This window comes from Elephas maximus, chromosome 9 (genome assembly GCF_024166365.1).
Source record: "Elephas maximus indicus isolate mEleMax1 chromosome 9, mEleMax1 primary haplotype, whole genome shotgun sequence".
Lineage (NCBI taxonomy): Eukaryota > Metazoa > Chordata > Mammalia > Proboscidea > Elephantidae > Elephas > Elephas maximus.
The window spans coordinates 94,623,575-94,644,785 of record NC_064827.1 but is presented as its reverse complement, the minus strand read 5'-3'; the positions used below and the strand labels follow the sequence as shown (position 1 = coordinate 94,644,785).

Genomic DNA, 21,211 nt, shown 5'->3' with positions numbered 1-21,211 from the left:
ACATAAGAACAGCTTTCATTTCCCTAGATCTGAAATACTTCTAAAATCTTAAAAGCCAATATCCTACTCCAGACTACAACCCCTTATCTTTCTCAATTTCTCACACCTTTCCATATTCATGCACTGGGACCTCATCAGGTCATCTGACCCTTTAAACACTCCCTCTTCCTCCTGACAATGAATTAAATACTATTCGACCTCCTTACCTATTACCTATCTATCTTAAAGACTATCTCACTAGCAGCTTCAACTTCCACCAGGTGCCTAGTCCAGTCCCTGTACTTCCAGCAGCACATACTGTTATCACCTTTCCTCCAGCCTCCAAAAACGTGGTGTCTATTCCTTCCTTTCCAATACCAACCTATTCATCTACAAAACACCACTACATCAATTATCCATCTCCAACTCTTTCATCATCCTGTTTCAGCAAAATTGCTCCCAGGTGAGAACTATGATCTATAGCTATCTGCCTTTCAGATTAACAATTTTTATGTGTAGTACAAAACTAATTCAAACTTAATTAACAAGCAAAATGAATAAAAGGTAGGGAAATACCTATACATTCCTGAATATTTTCAACTGAAATTACCTTCAATTTAGTCTTTACCAAGAATTGTACCTACCAATTACTCTATCTACAGGAGACTCTTTTATGATGGGCTCTCTACTCTGCCAAGGCAGGTCTGCCACTTTGCATTTCTTTTCAACTTAATTTCCCATTTAAAAAGTGAGTATATTACCTACAATTACATACTAAATATGGCTTATGGAAGGGATGAAAACTGCTCAAGTTCCCTGCAAAATACCATTAAAGTCATGGAGGGAAGAATGCGTGGAGAGAAATGAACCAACCCAGCATCTTTAAGGAGATCCAAGAAAGCATGGAACTTCTGAAAAGAGTTCTCAATGCTGCCCAAAACGCCTTCATCATCCAGGATCATGCTTGTCAATGACTGTGCATGAAGAGCTTCAGACAAGGAGAAATTTATATTTCTTAACTTCGCATTTTCACATTCCAGCTATAAAAGAAGATTGGAAATGTAGGTCATACTCTTCTTTCATTGCCATCAAAAGAAAATGGTTTTTAAGTTACAAAACTAAAACATTTAAAGAGGTAACTAGTTTGTAATTAATCTAAAGACACAGACCATAACATATAACAATCAAAACCCAGAGACTGAGGAAGCGGGGACAAGATGGCGGAGTAGTCAGAAGCATCCAGTGATCCCTCTTACGACAAAGACTCAAAGAAACAAGCAAAACAATTATATTTAAGACAAGCTAGGGGCCCTGAACAACAAAGGCAAAGATAGAAAACGGACTGAGAGGCAGGGGGAGGAAGAGACAGTTCAGAAGTGTAGAGGAGCTGCCAGACCTGAATTGCTGGGAACCCTTAGGCACCATTCCTTGGAGTGACAGCGGTGGGGCTGGCGGTAGCATTCCAGATGCCTTTTCCTCAGGGGTAGACAGCCAGCCACACAGCCTACTTATACCTCTGGAACCAGAGAAGAACAGCGCTCTCGGCAAAAGCTAAGGACTTGCTTATATTCTACCGCACCCCCAGACCCCAAGCCGACTTCAGTGGCTGTTGATTTCCCTGGGCCTGAAATTGGCCCTGTGGAGTGCCCTGAGCCATTCTCCCATACTTGGAAAAGGAATAATTCACAACTGGAGGAAAAGATAATCTGCCAGCTCCACTAAGCTGGGGAGCTCAGGAGAGAAGCAACTCCTATCCAGGCATAAAAGATCTGTGGGCTTTGAGTACCTTTTCAGCCTACATGGACCTGTGTGGGCCTATTTCAGGAGAATAAGCCCTTGTTGACAGACTGCAACTGTTTCAACTGTACAGTGGAGAGGTGGGTATTCTATGTTTGGTACTGCTTTGCCTATTAAACAGGGTCCTCACCTACCCACGACAGGGGCCTAAGGACTGGTGCTTCCACCCATATCACCTAGGCACCCACAAACAGGGGTCTAAGGATAAGTGGTACTTCCCAGTCCTTACCACCAAAAGCATCGGGTGCCCAAGGCCCATCTGCAGAACCCACCCACCTGTGCACTCTAGGGAACAGGGACACGCTTCACTCACAGACACTCAGGGGACCACTATCACCCCCCTGCCTTCTTCAGAGTGTGACCCTCTGCTGCAATCAGATACCTGTAGCTACACCAATCACCACTGCCCCTCTAAGACTGCAGGACAGAGCCTGTACCACACACTTGATGATCAACTACCTGGACACCCGAGCTGAATCCAAACGAGAGAAGTGACTGGACTCCTAAGCTCATACACCTGATAAAAGCTCTAGCCATCTGTTGACAGGACATTAGAGCTTCGAGGGCAAAATTAATCAAGCTAGCTCACTCAAGTGACCTATTTGTGCATATCAAAACAAGACAAAGTAAGAAGCTAGGATACAGTAAGCAAATGTAAAATAAACTAATACAATAACTTATAGCTGGCTCAGAGACAACAGTCAATATCAAATCACATAAAGCAGCAGACCATGATCGCTTCAACAAGCTCTTAGAACAAAGAATCAAGGGATCTTCTGGATGAAGGTGCCTTCCTGGAATGCAAAAGATGCACAATTCAAAAGATTCATATACAGAACTCTTCAAGACATCAGGAAGGAGATCAGTCAAGCCGCAGAACAAGCCAAGGAACACACAGATAAAGCAACTGAAGAAATTAAAAACATTATTCAAGAACATAATGAAAAATTTAATAAGCTTCAAGAATCCACACAGAGACAGCAATCAGATATTCAAAGAAGATTAACAAAATTACAGAATTAGACAACTGAATACAAAGTCAGAGGAGCAGAACTGAAGAAGTGGAAGGCAGAATTAGTAACACTGAGGATAAAACACTTGGCACTAATATATTCAAGGAAAAACCAGACAAAAGAATTTTAAAAAGTTAAGAAATCCTAAGAATCATATGGGATTCTATCAAGAGAAATAACCTACGAGTGACTGGAGTTCCAGAACAGGGAGGGATAACAGAAAATACAGACAGAATTGTTGAAGTTTTTTGGCAGAAAACTTCCCTGTTATCATGAAAGATGAGAAGATATCTATCCAAGATGCTCATCGAACTCCACATAAGGTAGATCTCAAAACAAAATCACCAAGACATATTATAATCAAATTTGCCAAAACCAAAGATAAAGAGAGAATTTTAAGAGTGGCTAAGGATAAACAAAAAGTCACCTACGAAAGAGAGTCAATAAGAATCAGCTTGGACTACTTGGCAGAAACCATGCAGGCAAGAAGGCAATGGGATGACTTATATAAAGCACTGAAGGAAAAGAACTGCCAGCCAAAAATCGTATATCCAGCAAAACTGTCTCTCAAATATGAAGGTGAAATTAGGACACTTCTAGATAAACAGAAGTATAAGGAATTCGTAAAAGCCAAACCAAAACCACAAGAAATACTAAAGGGAGTTCTTTGGTTAGCAAATCAGTAATATCAGATATTAACTCAAGACTAGAACACAGGACAGAGCAACTGGACATCAACCCAGATAGGGAAATCACAAAAATAAATCAAGATAAAGAAACGTTCAAACCAGGGAACAGCAATGTCATTATGTAAAAGAAGACAACATTAAAACAATAAAGAGGGACTTATTAAGAAATGTAGTCATAGATCTTTACATGGAGAGGAAGACAAGGTGATATAAAGAAATAAAAGTTAGCTTTAAACTTCGAAAAATAGGGGTAAATATTAAGGTAACACAAAGGGGACTAACAATCTTACTCATCAAAATAAAATACAAGAAAAAAACAGAAACTCAGCAGAAACAAAATCAACAACAATGAATAAGAGGAAAAGACAATTAATAAACTACTCTGCACAAAAAATTAAGTGGGAAAAAGAAACTGTCAACAACACACAAAAAAAGACATCAAAATGACAGCACTAAACTCGTACCTATCCATAATTATGCTGAATGTAAACGGACTAAATGTACCAATAAAGAAACAGAGAGTGGCAGAATGGATTAAAAAAACACAATCCATCTACATGCTGCCTATAAGAGACACACCTTAGGCTCAGAGACACAAACTAAAACTCAAAGGATGGAAAAAATGTATCAAGCAAACAACAATCAAAAAAACAGCAGCAGTGGCAATATTAATTTCTGACAAAACAGACTTTAAAGTTAAATCCACCACAAAGAATAAGGAAGGACACTACATAATGACTAAAGGGACAATATACTAGGAGGATATAACTATATTAAATATTTATGTACCCAGTGGCAGGGCTGCAAGATACGTAAAACAAACTCTAACGGCACTGAAAAATGAGATAGCTCCACAATTATAATAGAAGACTTCAACACACCATTTTTGGTAAAGGACAGAACATCCAGGAAGCTTAATAAAGACACACAAGACCTAAATGCCACAATCAACCAACCTGACCTCATAGACATATACAGAACACTCTACCTAAGAGCAGCCAAGTATACTTCCTTTCCTAATGCACATGGAACATTCTCTATAATAAACCACGTATTAGGTCATAAAACAAGCCTTAGCAGAATCCAAAACATCGAAATATTACAAAACATCTTCTCTGACCATAAGGCCATAAAAGTAGACAATAATAACAGAAAAAGCAGGGAAAAGAAATCAAATACTTGGAAACTGAACAATACCCTGCTCAAAAAAGAATGGGTTATAGAAGACATTAAGGAATGGAATAATGAAATTCATAGAATCCAGTGAGAATGAGAACACTTCCTATTAGAACCTTTCGGACACAGCTAAAGCAGTGCTCAGAGGTCAATTTATATCAATAAATGCACACATACAAAAGAAGGGCCCAAATCAAAGAACTATCCCTACAACTTGAACAAATAAAGCAACAAAAGAAACCCTCGGGTACCAGAAAAAAGCAAATAATAAAAATTAGAGCAGAATTAAATGAAATACAAAACAGAAAAACAATTGAAAGAGTTAACAAGACCAAAAGGTGGTTCTTTGAAAAAATTAACAAAATTGATAAACCATTGGCCAAACTGACAAAAGAAAAACAGGAGAGGGTGAAAATAACCCAAATAAGAAATGAGATGGGCAATATTAAAACAGACCCAACTGAAACTTAAAGAATCGCATCAGATTACTATGAAAAATTATACTCTAACATATTTGAAAACCTAGAAGAAATGGATGAATTTCTAGAAACACACTACCTACCTAAAGTAACAAAACAGAAGTAACTAAAAAAAACCCATAACAAAAGAGATTGAAAAGGTAATTAAAAAACACCCAAAAAAAAAAAGCCCTGGCCTGGACAGCTTCACTGGGAAGTTCTACCAAACTTTCAGAGAAGAGTTAATATCACTACTATGAAAGGTATTTTAGAGCATAGAAAAGGACGGAATATTCCCAAACTCATTCTATGAAGCCAGCATACAGCTCTGATACCAAAACCAGGTAAAGACACCACAAACAAAGAAAATTTCAGACCTATATCCCCCATGAACTTAGATACAAAAATCCTCCACAAAATTCTAGCCGACAGAATTCAACAACACATCAAAAAAATAGTTCACCGTGACCAAGTGGGATTCATACCAGGTATGCAGGGATGGTTCAACATTAGAAAAACAATGAATGTAATCCATCATATAAACAAAACAAAGGACAAGAACCACATGATCTTATCAATTGATGCAGAAAAAGCATCTGACCAAGTTCAACGCCCATTCATGATAAAAACTCTCAGCAAAAATAGGAGTAGAAGGAAAATTCCTCAACATAATAAAGGGCATTTATATAAAGCCAACAGCCAACATCATCCTAAACAGAGAGAGTCTGAAACCATTCCCCTTGAGATCGGGAACCAGACAAGGATGCCCTTTATCCCCACTCTTATTCAACATTGTGCTGGAAGTCCTAGCCAGAGTAATTAGGTTAGATAAAGAAATAAGGGGCATCCAGATTGGCAAGGAAGAAGTAAAAGTATCTCTATTTGCAGATGACATGATTTTATACACAGAAAACCCTAAAGAATCCTCAAGAAAACTACTGAAAGTAATAGAAGAGTTCAGCAGAGTTATCAGGGTACAAGATAAACATACAAAAATCAGTTGGATTCCTCTACACCAACAAAAAGAACATCGAAGCAGAAATCACCATATCAATAACATTTACAGTAGCCCCCAAGAAGATAAAATACTTAGGAATAAATCTTACCAGAGACATAAAAGACCCATACAAAGAAAACTACAAGATACTACTGCAAGAAATCAAGAGACCTACATAAGCGGAAAAACATACCTTGCACGTGGATAGGAAGACTTAACGTTGTAAAAGTGTCTATTCTACCAAAAGCGATCTATAGATACAATGCAATTCTGATCCAAATTCCAACGACATTTTTTGATGAGATGGAGAAACAAATCACCAACTTCATATGGAAGGGAAAGAGGCCCCAGATAAGTAAAGCATTACTGAAAAAGAACAAAGTGGAAGGCCTCACACTACCTGATGTTAGAACCTATTATACTGCCATAGTTGTCAAAATAGCCTGGTACTGGTACAACAGATATCTAGACCAACGGAACAGAATTGAGAATCCAGACATAAACCCATCCACATATAAGCAGCTGATATTTGACAGTTAAATGGGGAAAAGACAGTCTTTTTAACAAATGGTGCTGGCATAACTAGATATCCATCTGCAAAAAAATGATAACAAGACCCATACCTCACACCATGCATAAAAATGAACTCAAAATGGATCAAAGACCTAAATATAAAACGATAAAGACCATGGAAGAAAAAATAGGGACAACACTGGCATAAACAGTATACAAAACATTACTAATAATATACAAACACCAGAAGAGAAACTAGATAACTGGGAGCTCCTAAAAATCAAACACCATGCTCATCCAAAGACTTCATCGAAAGATAAAAAGACTCCCTACAGACTGGGAAAAAGTTTTTAGCTATGACATTTCTGAGCAGCGTCTCACCTCTAAAATCTATATGATACTGCAAAAACTAAACAACAAAAAGACAAACAACCCAATTAAAAAATGGGCAAAAGATATGAACAGGCAGCTCACAAAAGGTAACACTGAGGTAGCTAACAGATACATGAGGAAATGCTCACCATTAGCCATTAGAGAAATGCAAATCCATCTCACTCCAACAAGGCTGGCATTAATCCAAAAAACACAAAATAATAAATGTTGGAGAGGCTGGAACACTTATACACTGCTGGTAGGAAAGTAAAATGGTACAACCACTTCGGAAATCAATTTGGCACTTCCTTAAAAAGGTAGAAATAGAACTACCATATGATTCAGCAATCCCACTCCTTGGAATATACCCTAGAGAAATAAGAGCCTTTACATGAACAGATATATACACACCCATGTTCACTGCAGCACTGTTTACAATAGCAAAAAGATGGAAGCAACCAAGGCGCCCATCAACAGATGAATGGATAAATAAATTATGGTATATTCACACAATGGAATACTACACATCAATAAAGACAACGATGAATCCGTCAAACATTTCATAACATGGAGGAATCTGGAAGGCATTATGCTGAGTGAAATTGGTCAGTTGCAAAAGGACGAATATTGTGTGAGACCACTATTATAAGACCCCAAGAAACAGTTTAAACAGAGAAGAAAATATTCTTTGATGGTTACGAGAGTGGGGAGGGAGGGAGGGAGAGAGTATTCACTAACTAGTCAGTAGACAAGAACTATTTTAAACCAAATAACCAAACCTGTTGCTGTCGAGTCGATTCCAACTTACAGTAACCCTACAGGACAGAGTAGAACTGCCGCATAGAGATTCCAAGGAGCACCTGGTGGATTCAAACTGCCCACCTTTTGGTTAGCAGCTGTACACTTAACCACTACACTACCAGGTTTTCCAAGAACTATTTTAGGTGAAGGGAAAGACAACACACAACACAGGAGAGGTCAGCACAACTGGACTGAACCAAAAGCAAAGAAGTTTCCTGAATAAACTGAACGCTTCAAAGGCCAGCGTAGCAGGGGTGGCGGTTTAGGGACCACGGTTTCAGGGGACATCTAGGTCAACTGGCATAATAAAATCTATTAAGAAAACATTCTGCATCCCACTTTGGAGAGTGGCCTCTGGGGTCTTAAACACTATCAAGTGTCCATATAAGATGCATCAATTGGTCTCAACCTACCTGGAGCAAAGGAGAATGAAGAACACCAAAGACACAAGGTAATTATGAGCCCAAGAGAGAGAACAGGCCACATAAACCAGAGACTATATCAGCCTGAGACCAGAAGAACTAGATGGTGCCTGGCTACAACCGATAACTTTCCTGACAGGGAACACAACAGAGAACCCCTGAGGGAACAGGAGAGCAGTGAGATGCAGACCTCAAATTCTCATAAAAAGACCAGACTTAATGGTTTGAGACTAGAATGGCCCCAGAGGTCATGGTCCCCAGGCCTTTTGTTAGCCCAAGACAAGAACCATTCTCAAAGCCAACTCTTCAGACAGGGATTAGACTGGACTATAGATAAGATACAAAATGATAGCGGTGAGGAGTGAGCTTCTTGGATCAAATAGACACATGAGAATACGTGCATAACTCCTGTCTAGAGGGGAGATGAGGAAGGCAGAGGGGGTCAGAAGCTGGATGAATGGACACGAAAATAGAGGGTGGAGAGAAGGAGTGTGCTGTCTCATTAGGGGGAAAGCAACTAGGAGTGTATAACAAAGTGTACATAAATTTTTGTATGAGAGACTGACTTGGTTTGTGAACTTTCACCTAAAGCACAAAAATTTAAAAAAAAAAAAACAACCCAGAAACACTTGACAAAGTTTCCTATATGACACTTAGAGACTACACAGATAAACCGTGACTATAGAGTTTTATTAATGATCTTTCAAAAAGATCACATTTTTAAGTGGTTAAAATCACATAGGATCCTCATTCTGCATTAGAAAATTAACTGCTTAAGGTTCTCTTAAATTGGAAAATAAAATACACAGCTTCATTTGAGCAAAGCGTATTACAATTCTACTGAATGTCAAGGATTAGCTTTGGTGAGCACAATATTTAATATGTAAGCTTTTAAAAAGTCCAAAATTCTACCTAATTTGTTAACTATGTGATTATTAATATTCCCCTTAGCTTCTTTTAATTTTATTTATTTTTTGTTGTCGTTGAGAACATACACAGCAAAATATACACTGGTTCAACAGTTTCTACAGGCACAGCTCAGTGACACTGATTACGTTTTTTAGTTGTGCAACCATTCCTACCCTCCTTTTCTAAGCTGTTCTTCCCTCACTGACGTAAACTCACTGCCCCCTAAGTTTCCTATTTAATCTTTCAAGTTGTTGTCAATTTGATCCCACATAGATCTTGGAAGGGTACAATGCTCAAGGCAGACATGTTTCACTAGTTAATCTAAACTATTACTTGGTTTTTAAGAAGACTTCAGGGGATATTTTTGTTAAAGGTTTAAAGATTGCCTTAGGGCAACTGTTTCACGGGTTCATCCAGCCTCCATGGCTCCAGAAAGTCTGGAGTCCACGAGAATTTGAAATTCCATTCTGGATTTTCCCCTTTTTATCAGGATTCTTCTATGAAATCTTTGGTCAAAATGTTCAGTAATAGTAGCTGGGCACCATCCAGTTGTTCTGGTCTCATGGCAACCCCGTGACTTCTTGAAAACATTTACTCCCCCATCTCCCATCGTCTTTTTATTTAATGCCACTTAGAAGCCCAAATTTACTCCTTCTCAGAGGGGCCATTTTGTTTATGATATACCTTTCGTCTTATGCAAGCAAGCGCTCGATATTTATTAAATGAGCACCTGTCTGCCAGTCCAATCCAGGACCTTCCAGAAGTTCCTCTCAAAACTCACATTGCAATAATAAAGTATATTTACATGAAACTTCCAGGCTATGTCCCACTTAATCCTCGGAGTATAACTTGTAATCTCTTATTGCATTCTTAGCAGTTTTCCACCATCTTACACTTACTCATTCCTTTTCCTAGTTCACTGTCAGCAGAGAGCTTCATCATCACGTCTTTTACATCACTGTATGTACAATGTAAACCTAATACCATATTTTTACACAAATAATGTGCGCCTTCTACTTTTGTTTGGCAACCGTTTCCTCCTTCCACTGGCATAGTGGCGCTTACAAAAATACTTCGAGGGGGGAGGGAGCAGGTGGAAAAAAACATACAAGGCACTTTATTTGTGTAAAAATATGGTAAATGCCTTTTTTTTTTTTTTTTTGTGGTTTGCAGTATTTTTTTTCCCAAACTTTGTCTACCCATAAATAAGTGCTTTCTTGAATTAAAGCATCATGAACAAAATATAAGCTGGAAGCATATGAAAAAAACTTCTAAGGTTTTTTTGTTTGTAAAAACATCCTTTTCAGAATATATATCATACAACCACTAAGTATAAGTAAATACAAAGGTTAGTATGATGTAACCAATTTGCAATACCCTATACTTTTTCACTGGGTTTGGGTTTATACTTTCTCACAGAAACCCTGGTGGCGTAGTGGTTAAGTGCTACGGCTGCTAACCAAAGGGTCGGCAGTTCGAATCCACCAGGCGCTCCTTGGAAACTCTACGGGGCAGTTCTACTCTGTCCTATAGGGTTGCTATGAGTCTGAATTGACTTGACAGCACTGGGTCTGGTTTTTTGGGTATACTTTCTCACTTTCAAGCTTACAAAACGTGTGTATACATGTACGGCTTAAATCAAAACAAAACAAAGTATAAGAAAAAAACTTTTGTTTACCTCATTTACTCGTTTATCAGCCTTAAGCCTTATTACTCTTTCCTCTTTTAGCTGCTTTAGGCACTCCTCCAGTTTCTCCTAATATGAAGAAATAGAGTACATGTAATTAATTTACAATATGATTCCTGAAACAATTTCCAGCTATAGAGTTCACTGACTATTCAGGAGCAGAAGTGAACTCAGATATCAAGATTATTGTGTACTACTTGTAATACCACACCACGGCAGTAAAATTTATTACGAAAATATATCAAATTAGCCCAGTACAGATTTATTTAAATTTCATTATTTCCGAAATAGATTTCAAGCAGCTCACTATAAAAGGTATATAAACATAGTAGTTAATAAGTCAGAAATAGAAAATTAAGGCCAAGAAAGGAAAATTCTATTCTCCTTTTTTTGTGGCTACATAAGATTTGAAATACAGGAAGGATTTGACACTAGGGAAAGTCTGTTGCGTCTTTAACGGCGTGGAGTATGACGTTGTAGGCTATGTAGCAAGGAATGCCAGGAGGGAGGCCTGTAGGTGCTGAGACAGCCCCCAGCTGATAGCTAACAAGGAAACAGGGACCTCAGTCCTACAACTGAAAGGAACTGAGTTGTGTCAACAACCCGAATGCGCTCAGAAATGAATTCTTCCCCAGAGCCTCCCGATAATTATGCAACCTGGCTGACTCACGGATCTCAGCTTTATGATACTCTGAGTACAGCACCTTCCCTTGAAGAAGGACCTACAGAACTGTGAGCTAATAATGGGTGATGTTTTAAGCCATAAGTTTGTGGTAATAGAAAATTAATACACTGCTCAATCTCTAGCTTCATAAGCAAAATAAATGACTGTTATTCTTTTAAGTCACTGTTTTGAGGTGGTTTATTATGTAGCAATAAATGAACATAACACCTATACTTACTAAGCAAGAAGACATATTTAAATGTTTTAAAGGCTTCTGAATAATCGTTTAAACAAAGAGTTTCAACTTAAAGTCACCTGGCTGAACCTATGCCCGTTTACTTCCCAACATAAGAACTCTGCTCTAGTCTAATCAAGGTTCCTCCATGACTTCGTTAATTCTGTTTCACCTTCCTAACCCCTCCACTTAGCAAAGCCTACCCAAGATTTTCTCTCCAACACATTCTCATTCACAGTCAGTACTTAAAAACTGAGCTCTTTTCATCCTATATTCTGTACTGCTTTCAAGTCCTGTTTTTCCTATAAGAAGGTTAGTACCATCGACAAATGTTTAAAAATACTGGAATGGACCTTCTTGCTATAATCAACCAAAGCAATGGACCCCCATAAGTAATGGATTCTTTTATTAAAAAGCAAAAAACTGTACTCATTTATCCACCTATGACATACTACCCCTGGTTTAAGATAAGAAAGACCTTTCTGATACAACATCAATATAGAACAGGCTTTGAGTTAGCTTTTCCGGTAGCGTTGGCATTCTTGAACTGATCCACTTGGCTATTTGCAACCAACTTCATCAGGTGTCCAGTCTATGGCCACAAAACAAAGTACATCACCACTACTGTCCCAAATAGTGTCTGATTCTTTATTCTTGACATTAGCAACATGCTGTTCTGGCATAAACTATCATTTTTATGTATTAAAAGAAACATTCTTAATGACTCCTGAGAATCACAAAAACATAGCTCTTTCTGGTCATATTTCGGTTGAGGTTCTTCCTATGCAACTCCTATTTATTAAGCTTGAGTTGTAATTCATTTTCACATAACAGCTGATAATAAAAGTAACTGCTACCATTTAAGGAGTTATGTAAGTTGGGACTGTGCTAAGTGGGTTACAGACAGTATAGCGTGTAATTCTCATAAAAACCCAAACTCACTGCTGTTGAGTTGATTCTGACTCACAGCGACCCTAAAGGACAGAGTAGAACTGTCCCACGGGGTTTCCAAGGAGCGCCTGGTGGATTCGAACTAACAATCTTTCGGTTAGCAGCTGTAGCTCTTAACCACTGCACCACCAGGGTTTCCATAAAGCCCCTGTAAAATGGGTATGACTGTTTTATTGGGGATATTAAGTAATATGCTCAAGAAATTTGTAAGATCTTTTGTTTTTAACCAATAAGGACAAAAACACCTCAGGATCAACTTCAAACACAAGTACAAACCAGTTCCTGCATAATTTAATACATAAGTAGATAGTCCTAAGCATTCCTTCTACTTATTTTTAAGTAAGATAGTCATGGTTCAAGAAATCCTTCACCAACTTCCAAAATAAATGTTTAATGCAAGTTGTTAACACAGTTCTTCAAACTGCTGTACTGTCAAATATGGTGGCCACTAGCTACATGTGGCTATTGAAATTAAGATAACTGCATAAAACTTGAAACTCAGTTCCTCAGACGCAGCCACCACATTTTAAGTGCCCATGCCATACGTGGTCAATGGCTACCATGCTGGACAGAGCTCTATAGAACATTTTACCACAGCAGCAAGTTCTATTGGACAGTGCTATTTTAAAGAGTAACACATAAGCCAACTGTGGATAATGTAGAAAGTCCAAGTTTTTGAAACATTTAATATTCTCACAGAAAAGTTACCAAGAGTCATGTGGAGAAATCAGTTCAGATAAAGGAATAATACAGCACCTCCATCTCAAGGAATGCTGTATGCAGCCACTAAAACAAGGGGTCTGAATCAGAGTCAGTGACGAGGCTTCAGGAGTTCTCTATTCAAAATGTATACAGTGGTGCATTGTTCTCGGGAGATGGTGCGTAGGCTTAATCGGATTCTCTAATGTAGAAGAGGATTTAATGACATGCCCAAATATTTCTGATAACTTTCTAAGACAAAGGGGCAGATCAAAAGTTTCCAGGTGTGTGTGCATGCACAGAGGTGGCTTTTACTTTCTTTTGTAAGTTTTTCATTGTTTTAAAAAATTCCCTCGATTTATTTATATTTTTATATTCTGATCACAAACTTATGTTTGAAGAGAATAATGACTACGCTAATAGTTTCATATCCTTTTCTGTTCCCTGGGTGGCATAAATGGTTAAGTGCTCAAATACTAGCTGAGAGTTTGGCGGCTGGAACCCATCCAGAGGTGCCATCTGCGTCTGAAACATCACAGCCTTGAAAATCCTATGGAGCAGTTCTTCTCTATACACAAGGCATCCCAATGAGTTGGAATCGGCTTGATGGCAACTAACAACAACCAGCTAAAGCAAACCAAGTTTCGGGTGGTGGGGGGGACTCAAAATTCCTGTTCTTACCTATTCATATCACAGTTTTAACATCTGAAACTTATTTCATAGATATTCTGATCAAACAAACCATAGCCACAACTGGACAAAGGAAACTAAAATACTCCATTCATGACTGTTCCTAAATAGCACATCAAAGTGCAATTACATGAAATAGCTTCTCCCTCTAGTGGCGGGAATTAGACAGAACACATGTTAAATTTTAAGGAAAAAGTATTCCCGCTCTCATTACAAAGTAATTCATGCTTCTTAAAGAAATATGGAAGCCAAAAATTAAGAAGTAAATTTGCTTCATATCCCACTCCCTGAATACAATGAAAGATATGCTTGTGGAGTAATTTTCCTCCTTGTTGTCTGCTTTCACCTCCCTCCTCTGGACTGGCTAGCTGTTCTGGCACACTGCTGTCATGATACTGTACACCCAATTCCCTGTTCAACTTTCTTCCATGTGACATTGAGTCAGTCATTTCTCATATCATCAGTGGACACATCACCTTGATTTTTCAGTGGACTACAAAATAGTCCACTGAGTGGGTTTATTGGTTTACTTTATTGTTCTTTTACAGTTAAACATTGAGATTATTTCCAAGTTTTCAATATTGTAAGATTTAAAAACCATTCTTATGTAGGAAAGTTCCCCCATATTTAAAATATGTAATTTTTCTTAGAATAAATCAATAAAAAAGGATTTTAGATCAAAGTAAATGAACGTTTTAAAGGCTCTGAGATATCCGTTTCCAGACTGCTTTCCAAAACAGGAAATACATTTTTCACATTTGTTTACGTACAAAATATGGGGTTCAGCCCCCACTTATGACTAGAAGTTTGGCTGGATATGAAACCCTAGATTGAAAGTTCAAAACTTTAAAGGTATTTTCTAATGTCTTCCAGGATCCAGGATAACCAAAAAAAAAAAAAAAAAAACCACTGCCGTCAAGTTGATTCTGACTCACAACTACCAGGATGGCAGATGAAAAATCTGGTGAGATTTAGTTTTTATTCTTTTATAGATGACCAGGTTTTTTCTGAATTTTTATAATTTTTCTTGCTAATTTGAAATTTCACAATGAAGGACGCCTAGTTCTGTGCATCCATCCTCATTCATCTTGCTCAACGTGCGGGTAAACCAAACCACCAGCTGCCACTGAGTTGCATCTGACTCACCGAGACCCCGTACATGCCAGAGCAGAGCTGTGCTCCCACGGATTCCAGTGGTCACGATCTTTGGAACATCACCAGGCTTTTCTTCTGAGGAGCCTCTGGGGAAACTCAAACTGCCAACCTCTCAGTTACCAGCTGAGCACGTAACTTTCTGCACCACCCAGGGACGTCCAATACATGGATAGCCCTTTTCCATTTGAGGCTTCATGCTTACTGCCAGCTATGGGAAATTTTCTTGCCTAATTATTTTTTTTAAATGATTTCCTTCTATTTTTTTTCTCTCCTCTACAGAATCTCTAATAGTGACATGTGGGACCTCCTCATTTCAGTCATACTTTCCATTTCTGGATTTCTGCTCTATATACTGAGAAGTTTCCTTAACTCCACCTGAATTTACTTCAGCAATCATTTTAATTTTCAAGAGAATTTTCTTGCTTTCTAATCGTTCCTTTTTGAGTTATACCCTATTCTTACATTATGGGTGCTGTCTTTTTAAATCTCTCTGAGGATACTAATTAGGGATTTTTCGTTAAGTATTTTATGTTCCTAAATTATCTATGGTTCTACCAGGATTTTTTTTATCTTTATTTTTCCTAACATGCTGTAAACTTTACTTAACTATTAGGTGAACCATGGTTGTTATTTTCTATTTAAGAATGAGATAGTAGAACGCTCACTGAAAGCTCTAGTCTGTGTGGGTCAATCATGCCAAATGACTAGCTTTTCTTATGCATGCAGAGTGGATAGCCAGTTACAATGGGATATCCTCAAGTGCCCTTTCTAAGGTGCAAAAATCCATATTAGCTTGTTCAGTTCTCCCAGATAGTTTAATTAAAAAAAATAAATTTCTCTGAATCAAACCATCCCATTTCAGGAGAGGGTGGGGTTGGGGGCCAACCATTCAATATACAAACCTCCAGTGAATTTTACTTGAGTCACATTTCTAACCCTCTCCCTCTCTCCTACATGGACACCTACGTCCATAACTGATCCGCTGCAGGCTGCCACATACCTACTCGAGGTGACGGTTTTTCTCTTTTCTACTAGTTTGGTTTCACACTCATTTTCTGTCTTTCAAAATTATGTTGAAATCTCTTAGATTTTCTGTATTGTGTGTTTACATATTTAAAAAAATTCTGATAATCATCATTTTAGTGGATTTTCAAAACAGAGAAAGGTGGAAAGGATGCTCAACGTGTTTCAAATCGAAAATTCCCTAGTTAGTCTCTAACCCTCCCCAACGGTCTTGATCTTCCCCGATGGCTATAACCGTTTTTCACTAGCCTCTTGGTGAAGGAAATGACTACAGCATGTATAAAACGACAATAAATGTGGAACAGACACATCTGGGGTCTCATCTTTATCGTGCAACTTATTCGGTTAATAAACCACGTAAAAGGACCAACTATAGGAACACTTCATTTATAAGATGGGGGGGGGCTACCAGGTCTACTAAGTCCTCACAGCACCCCGTAATTTTATAAGTACTTCTCTTAAAATTTCTCTATATAAATTTTATTTTGTTAATTTTAATTAAAAAAATGAAAATTTAACTTTCTTCTTAAAAATTCACACTGTAATTTCCACAGTCCTGTAACAGTGGGAAGGTGGCCCAAGCGGTTAAGTACTTGTCTGCTAAATGCAATGCTGGTGGTCGGAACCCACCAGTCACTCCTCGGGAGAGAGAAGTGGCAGTCTGCTTCCGTAAAGATTACAGCCTTGGAAACCCCGTGGGGCAGTCTGACTCCATCCTGTAGGTTTGCTGTAAGTCGGAACCCACCAGTCACTCCTCAGGAGACAGATGTGGCAGTCTGCTTCCGTAAAGACTGCAGCCTTGGAAACCCCGCGGGGCAGTCTGACTCCATCCCGTAGGGTTGCTGTAAGTCACCAGTCACTCCTCGGGAGAGAGATGTGGCAGTCTGCTTCCGTAAAGATTACAGCCTTGGAAACCCCGTGGGGCAGTCTGACTCCATCCTGTAGGGTTGCTGTAAGTCGGGACCCACCAGTCACTCCTCGGGAGACAGATGTGGCAGTCTGCTTCCGTAAAGACTGCAGCCTTGGAAACCCTGCGAGGCAGTTCTACTCCATCCTGTAGGGTTGCTGTAAGTCGGGACCCACCAGTCACTCCTCGGGAGACAGATGTGGCAGTCTGCTTCCGTAAAGATTACAGCCCTGGAAACCCCGCGGGGCAGTTCTACTCCATCCTGTAGGGTTGCTGTAAGTCGAGACTGACTTGACAGCAATCGGTTATAATAATGGGATAAGTATTTCTAAATCTGTTCAAGTTTCATACTAAAACAAATCATATTAGGTGATTTCTTAAAATTAGATGTGACCTTTTAACACAAAAAAAGACAAGACGCCCCCTCCCCACACCATTTCCCTTATTTACTACAAATTATGAGCTCTAAAGTAGGACTAAAACTGTCAGTACTTTGGAGATGCAAAAATTTTTGTTACAAAAATCCATTTTTCTTTTTTGTTCATAAAAACACAGTAGAATGACATCAAATGTCAAGTATTTTACAGTTTATTAACAAACATAATCTAGCTTCTTGAAAGTTTTTATTTTGTAAAAGAATACCATTTGTAAAAGTTAAGATTATTTTTTTCAACTTTGTTTTTACGAAAGCGAGGTCATATCTTCCTCTTACAAAAAGGGAGTTCAGCTAGAACCATACATTCCCTAGCTGTACTACCAGAGACCTCAACCACCTGATTACATAGATTCAGTGCTCAATACATCTGAATTTATCTTATGGTCTTTCGGGTTCTCCCTATATCTAATATCTAATTTCTAAGAAAAGGAAAATAATTACTAACAAAATTTTTTTTAATTGTAGTGAAATATATATAACTATGCATTTCTTATTTCAACAACACTAACAATTTAGTTACATTAATTACATTCTTCACGTTGTGTAACCACCACCACTACCCACTTCCAAAACCTTTCTATCACTCCAAACAGAAACTCGATACCCCTTAGGTAATATACCTTATTTTTCCTTCCTACATACCCCTGGTAGCCATTAATAAACTTTGGTTTCTATCCATTTGCCTCTTCTGGATATTTCATATAATATTTATCTTTTTGTGTCTGACTTATTTCACTCTGCATAATATTTCAAGTTTCATCCATGTCAGAGTATGCATCAGAATTTTATTTTTCTTTATGGCTGAATAATACTCCATTATATAGACATACCACATTTTATTTACCCATTCTGAGTTCTGATTTTTATTTCTTAGAGTCCAAATGCCCTTCTTTCACCTTGGTCTAAGCTAAGGAACCATTCATGGGGTAGGAGGTTGAAAGGTGGGAAAACAGGATCCTCATGCAAGTCGTCCAGTGTTTCATAACCAAACTTCCTGCCAGATACCAACTACAGTTTAAAACCATCCTCTCTGTGTCTTTAAGATGATAACTTTGTACCTGTAGCGCTTCTTGTTTCACACTAGTTTTCTCAGGCACTTCGTGAACACTTCCTGAAGAATCGTCAACCTCTTCGATTTCTGAGGATGAAGCACTTTCTACCGTCACAGTCACAGGAAAATCCGATTGCTTAAAGAAAGAGGCCAAGTTTGTGTAAATAATAATGTAAACAAATACCAAATAGTAAAGGGCATCTAATCAAAAGTGATTTTTCTGACGTATCAAGTCATTATCTATAAATGTCTTTCACTACTCCTTAGCCTAAAACAAAAACAAAGTAAAAGGACAGTATCTCATTCTTGTTGTGCTTTTGTTCAGAATTCTTTCTTGCAGGGCTGTGATTAAAAATTTGGAATTACCCAAATTATTTTCCTAAATTTCTTTGACATAAAGCAAGTGAGTAGCCAAAGTAAACATTTTTTTCTCACATCGACTTTATAATACAGACATTTATTTTCTACCATCAGAGACAGAGTCTGGAAGAAAACGTAATTTTTAGGAAGAAATTCCATCATCAGGGACTGACAAAGAAAAATTATAAGAATAATGAGACAAGTCAAACTATCTAAGCTGTGAATAACAAGAGAATTTTCTGTATTAATAAATATCGTAAACACATAAAGCTAAAACCAACCAATTAAAAACTTCTCATCTTCTTAAGCCAAAATTAGTGTAATAACAATACAATTCTACTATCAAGTATAACCCCCACTGGAGTGTTATTCAATATGATGTTTCTAAACATTCACAAATAACGTGGTCATAACCCCATAAAAATTCTACAAATCAAAAAGAAGAGTGCTAGGATTACATAATTATACAGATGACTGGTTACTGAGATGTAATTTCTACCACAAGCAGCAAACTGCAGTATATGAAAATCCTAAACGGTAGAATTAGGTGTGCCTGCTCCCCAATCTGGGGGATGCAGGGAGCGGTACTGACACACAAGGTGCTCCTATCAGTGGTGGTATCTTTTACAGACAAATATCCTCCACGGTTCTCCAAGACAACTGGGAAGCAGAAGCTGATACTGTAATAAACAGGGTTAACTTGTTCCAAGACCATGAAGCAATATGCCAGGGAATGTGTCTTTCGCATTTAATTCACGCCTCCCTGGTCAGGGAGGGAGAAGGCCCTGAGAAAGCATGCTTTGGGATTTGTCGCTTTGTTTTGGGGTCAGAATCTGGAATTTATATAGATGGTCCCAAAACTACATTTCCTGCAAGAATGAGGACATTCTCGAGTAGGACAGCTTGACATGTCACAAGGCCCCAGTGTGTGTCCTATCTACATGGACACTGGCACTGGGAGAGCAACCTGGAAAATTTTTGGGTGATCTACTTCAGGGAGAAAAATGTTTCTCAAAAAGCTCTGTTCACTTTAAAAAGAAGAAAGAAAATGACCTTCTACCTACTCTACCCCGATACACCACTGTTACAAATATGGTAATAACGTACCTGCAAATGGTTATAGACATCACGAGTTTTGATTAATGGAAAACCCCTAAAGAGATATCAATAAATTAAGTTAAACTTTGATGTAAATACAGTGAATTCCTGTAAGACCAGTACTCATGAGCTGCCACAAAAAAGAATTTCCAGATACCTATAATTTTATACCTTTAAAAGTATCAAAATTCTTATTCTGAGTAGGAATTTTACCTTCTGAAATAGAAGGTATTACTACTCTCTTATCCACTTAGTCACAATTAAGAACATCGATTTTTACACAAGAGTGTACACAAGAAGCTTCATGGGCTTCCAAGTATTAAAGTGGGTTGTTCTTTCAATAAAAGCCCCTAGAAACGCCCCTATTCTTTAAGATTTAATGACTCTCCTTTTAGTTTTCCTGATGCTGCCTTCGTAGTCAACGGCTTTGTTGTTTTTAGTTTGCTGCTTCCTGTTAAGTACTTAAAAACCAGTGAACAAACTTGTTAGTATTTTGTACAACATCCATATAGACCTGTGTATAAAAATAAATAAGCTCAATATAAGGGCCTGGACTACTCTGCTACGGAGAAAACGGAATGGAATTTGGCAGATTGGTTTTGTGAGGATTCCGTGAACTGCTGAGAGGCACCTCCAGTTCCTATGTTCAAGATGGTTGCGGTTTCCAGTCCAACTTCTCTAAGATTTGAGTCTCAGCACTATAACTGATATTACCATTTACAAAACAGTACAGTAGTTAGTTGCCCAATGACGATTACGCTTATCAATGTGAGCAGCTGAACAGATATTTTACACAGTACTTATTTCAATTCCTATGTAAAATGCATTCTCTTTGTTTTCTTAAAGTACCTGTTCATCTCCATTTTCTTAAATACTATCAAGTAAGTCATTTCAAAGTCTACAGAATGTGATTCACTTAACAATTCTAAAATTATACATCAACAATCTTAAAAAACTTTTACTCTGAACAATCTTAAAAAAGTTTTACTCTGACAAAAAGTACTGTGAAGAGTTATCTCTTGGGTAAACAATCAGTTAAAAATAATTAAATCTAGTAACTGGTTTGGTTTGTTGAAACTTGGAGGCCAGCTGACCAAGTTAGATTAAGTCTAACACATACTTCTCATCT

General features: G+C 38.0%; 1 protein-coding gene across 2 annotated transcripts in view; it reads right to left on the bottom strand.

Moving 5' to 3' along the window:
- Positions 1-21,211, bottom strand: part of CEP78 (centrosomal protein 78) — a 38,316-nt gene that overhangs the window by 1,777 nt on the left and 15,328 nt on the right. For both annotated transcript variants that reach the window (XM_049897018.1, XM_049897019.1), the window contains exons 10-13: positions 20,092-20,137; positions 18,632-18,760; positions 10,805-10,882; positions 853-1,019 (exon numbers count right to left, since the gene is read on the bottom strand). In XM_049897018.1, coding sequence (XP_049752975.1) covers positions 853-1,019; positions 10,805-10,882; positions 18,632-18,760; positions 20,092-20,137 — 420 coding nt within the window. The remainder of the gene's footprint in view (positions 1-852; positions 1,020-10,804; positions 10,883-18,631; positions 18,761-20,091; positions 20,138-21,211) is intronic.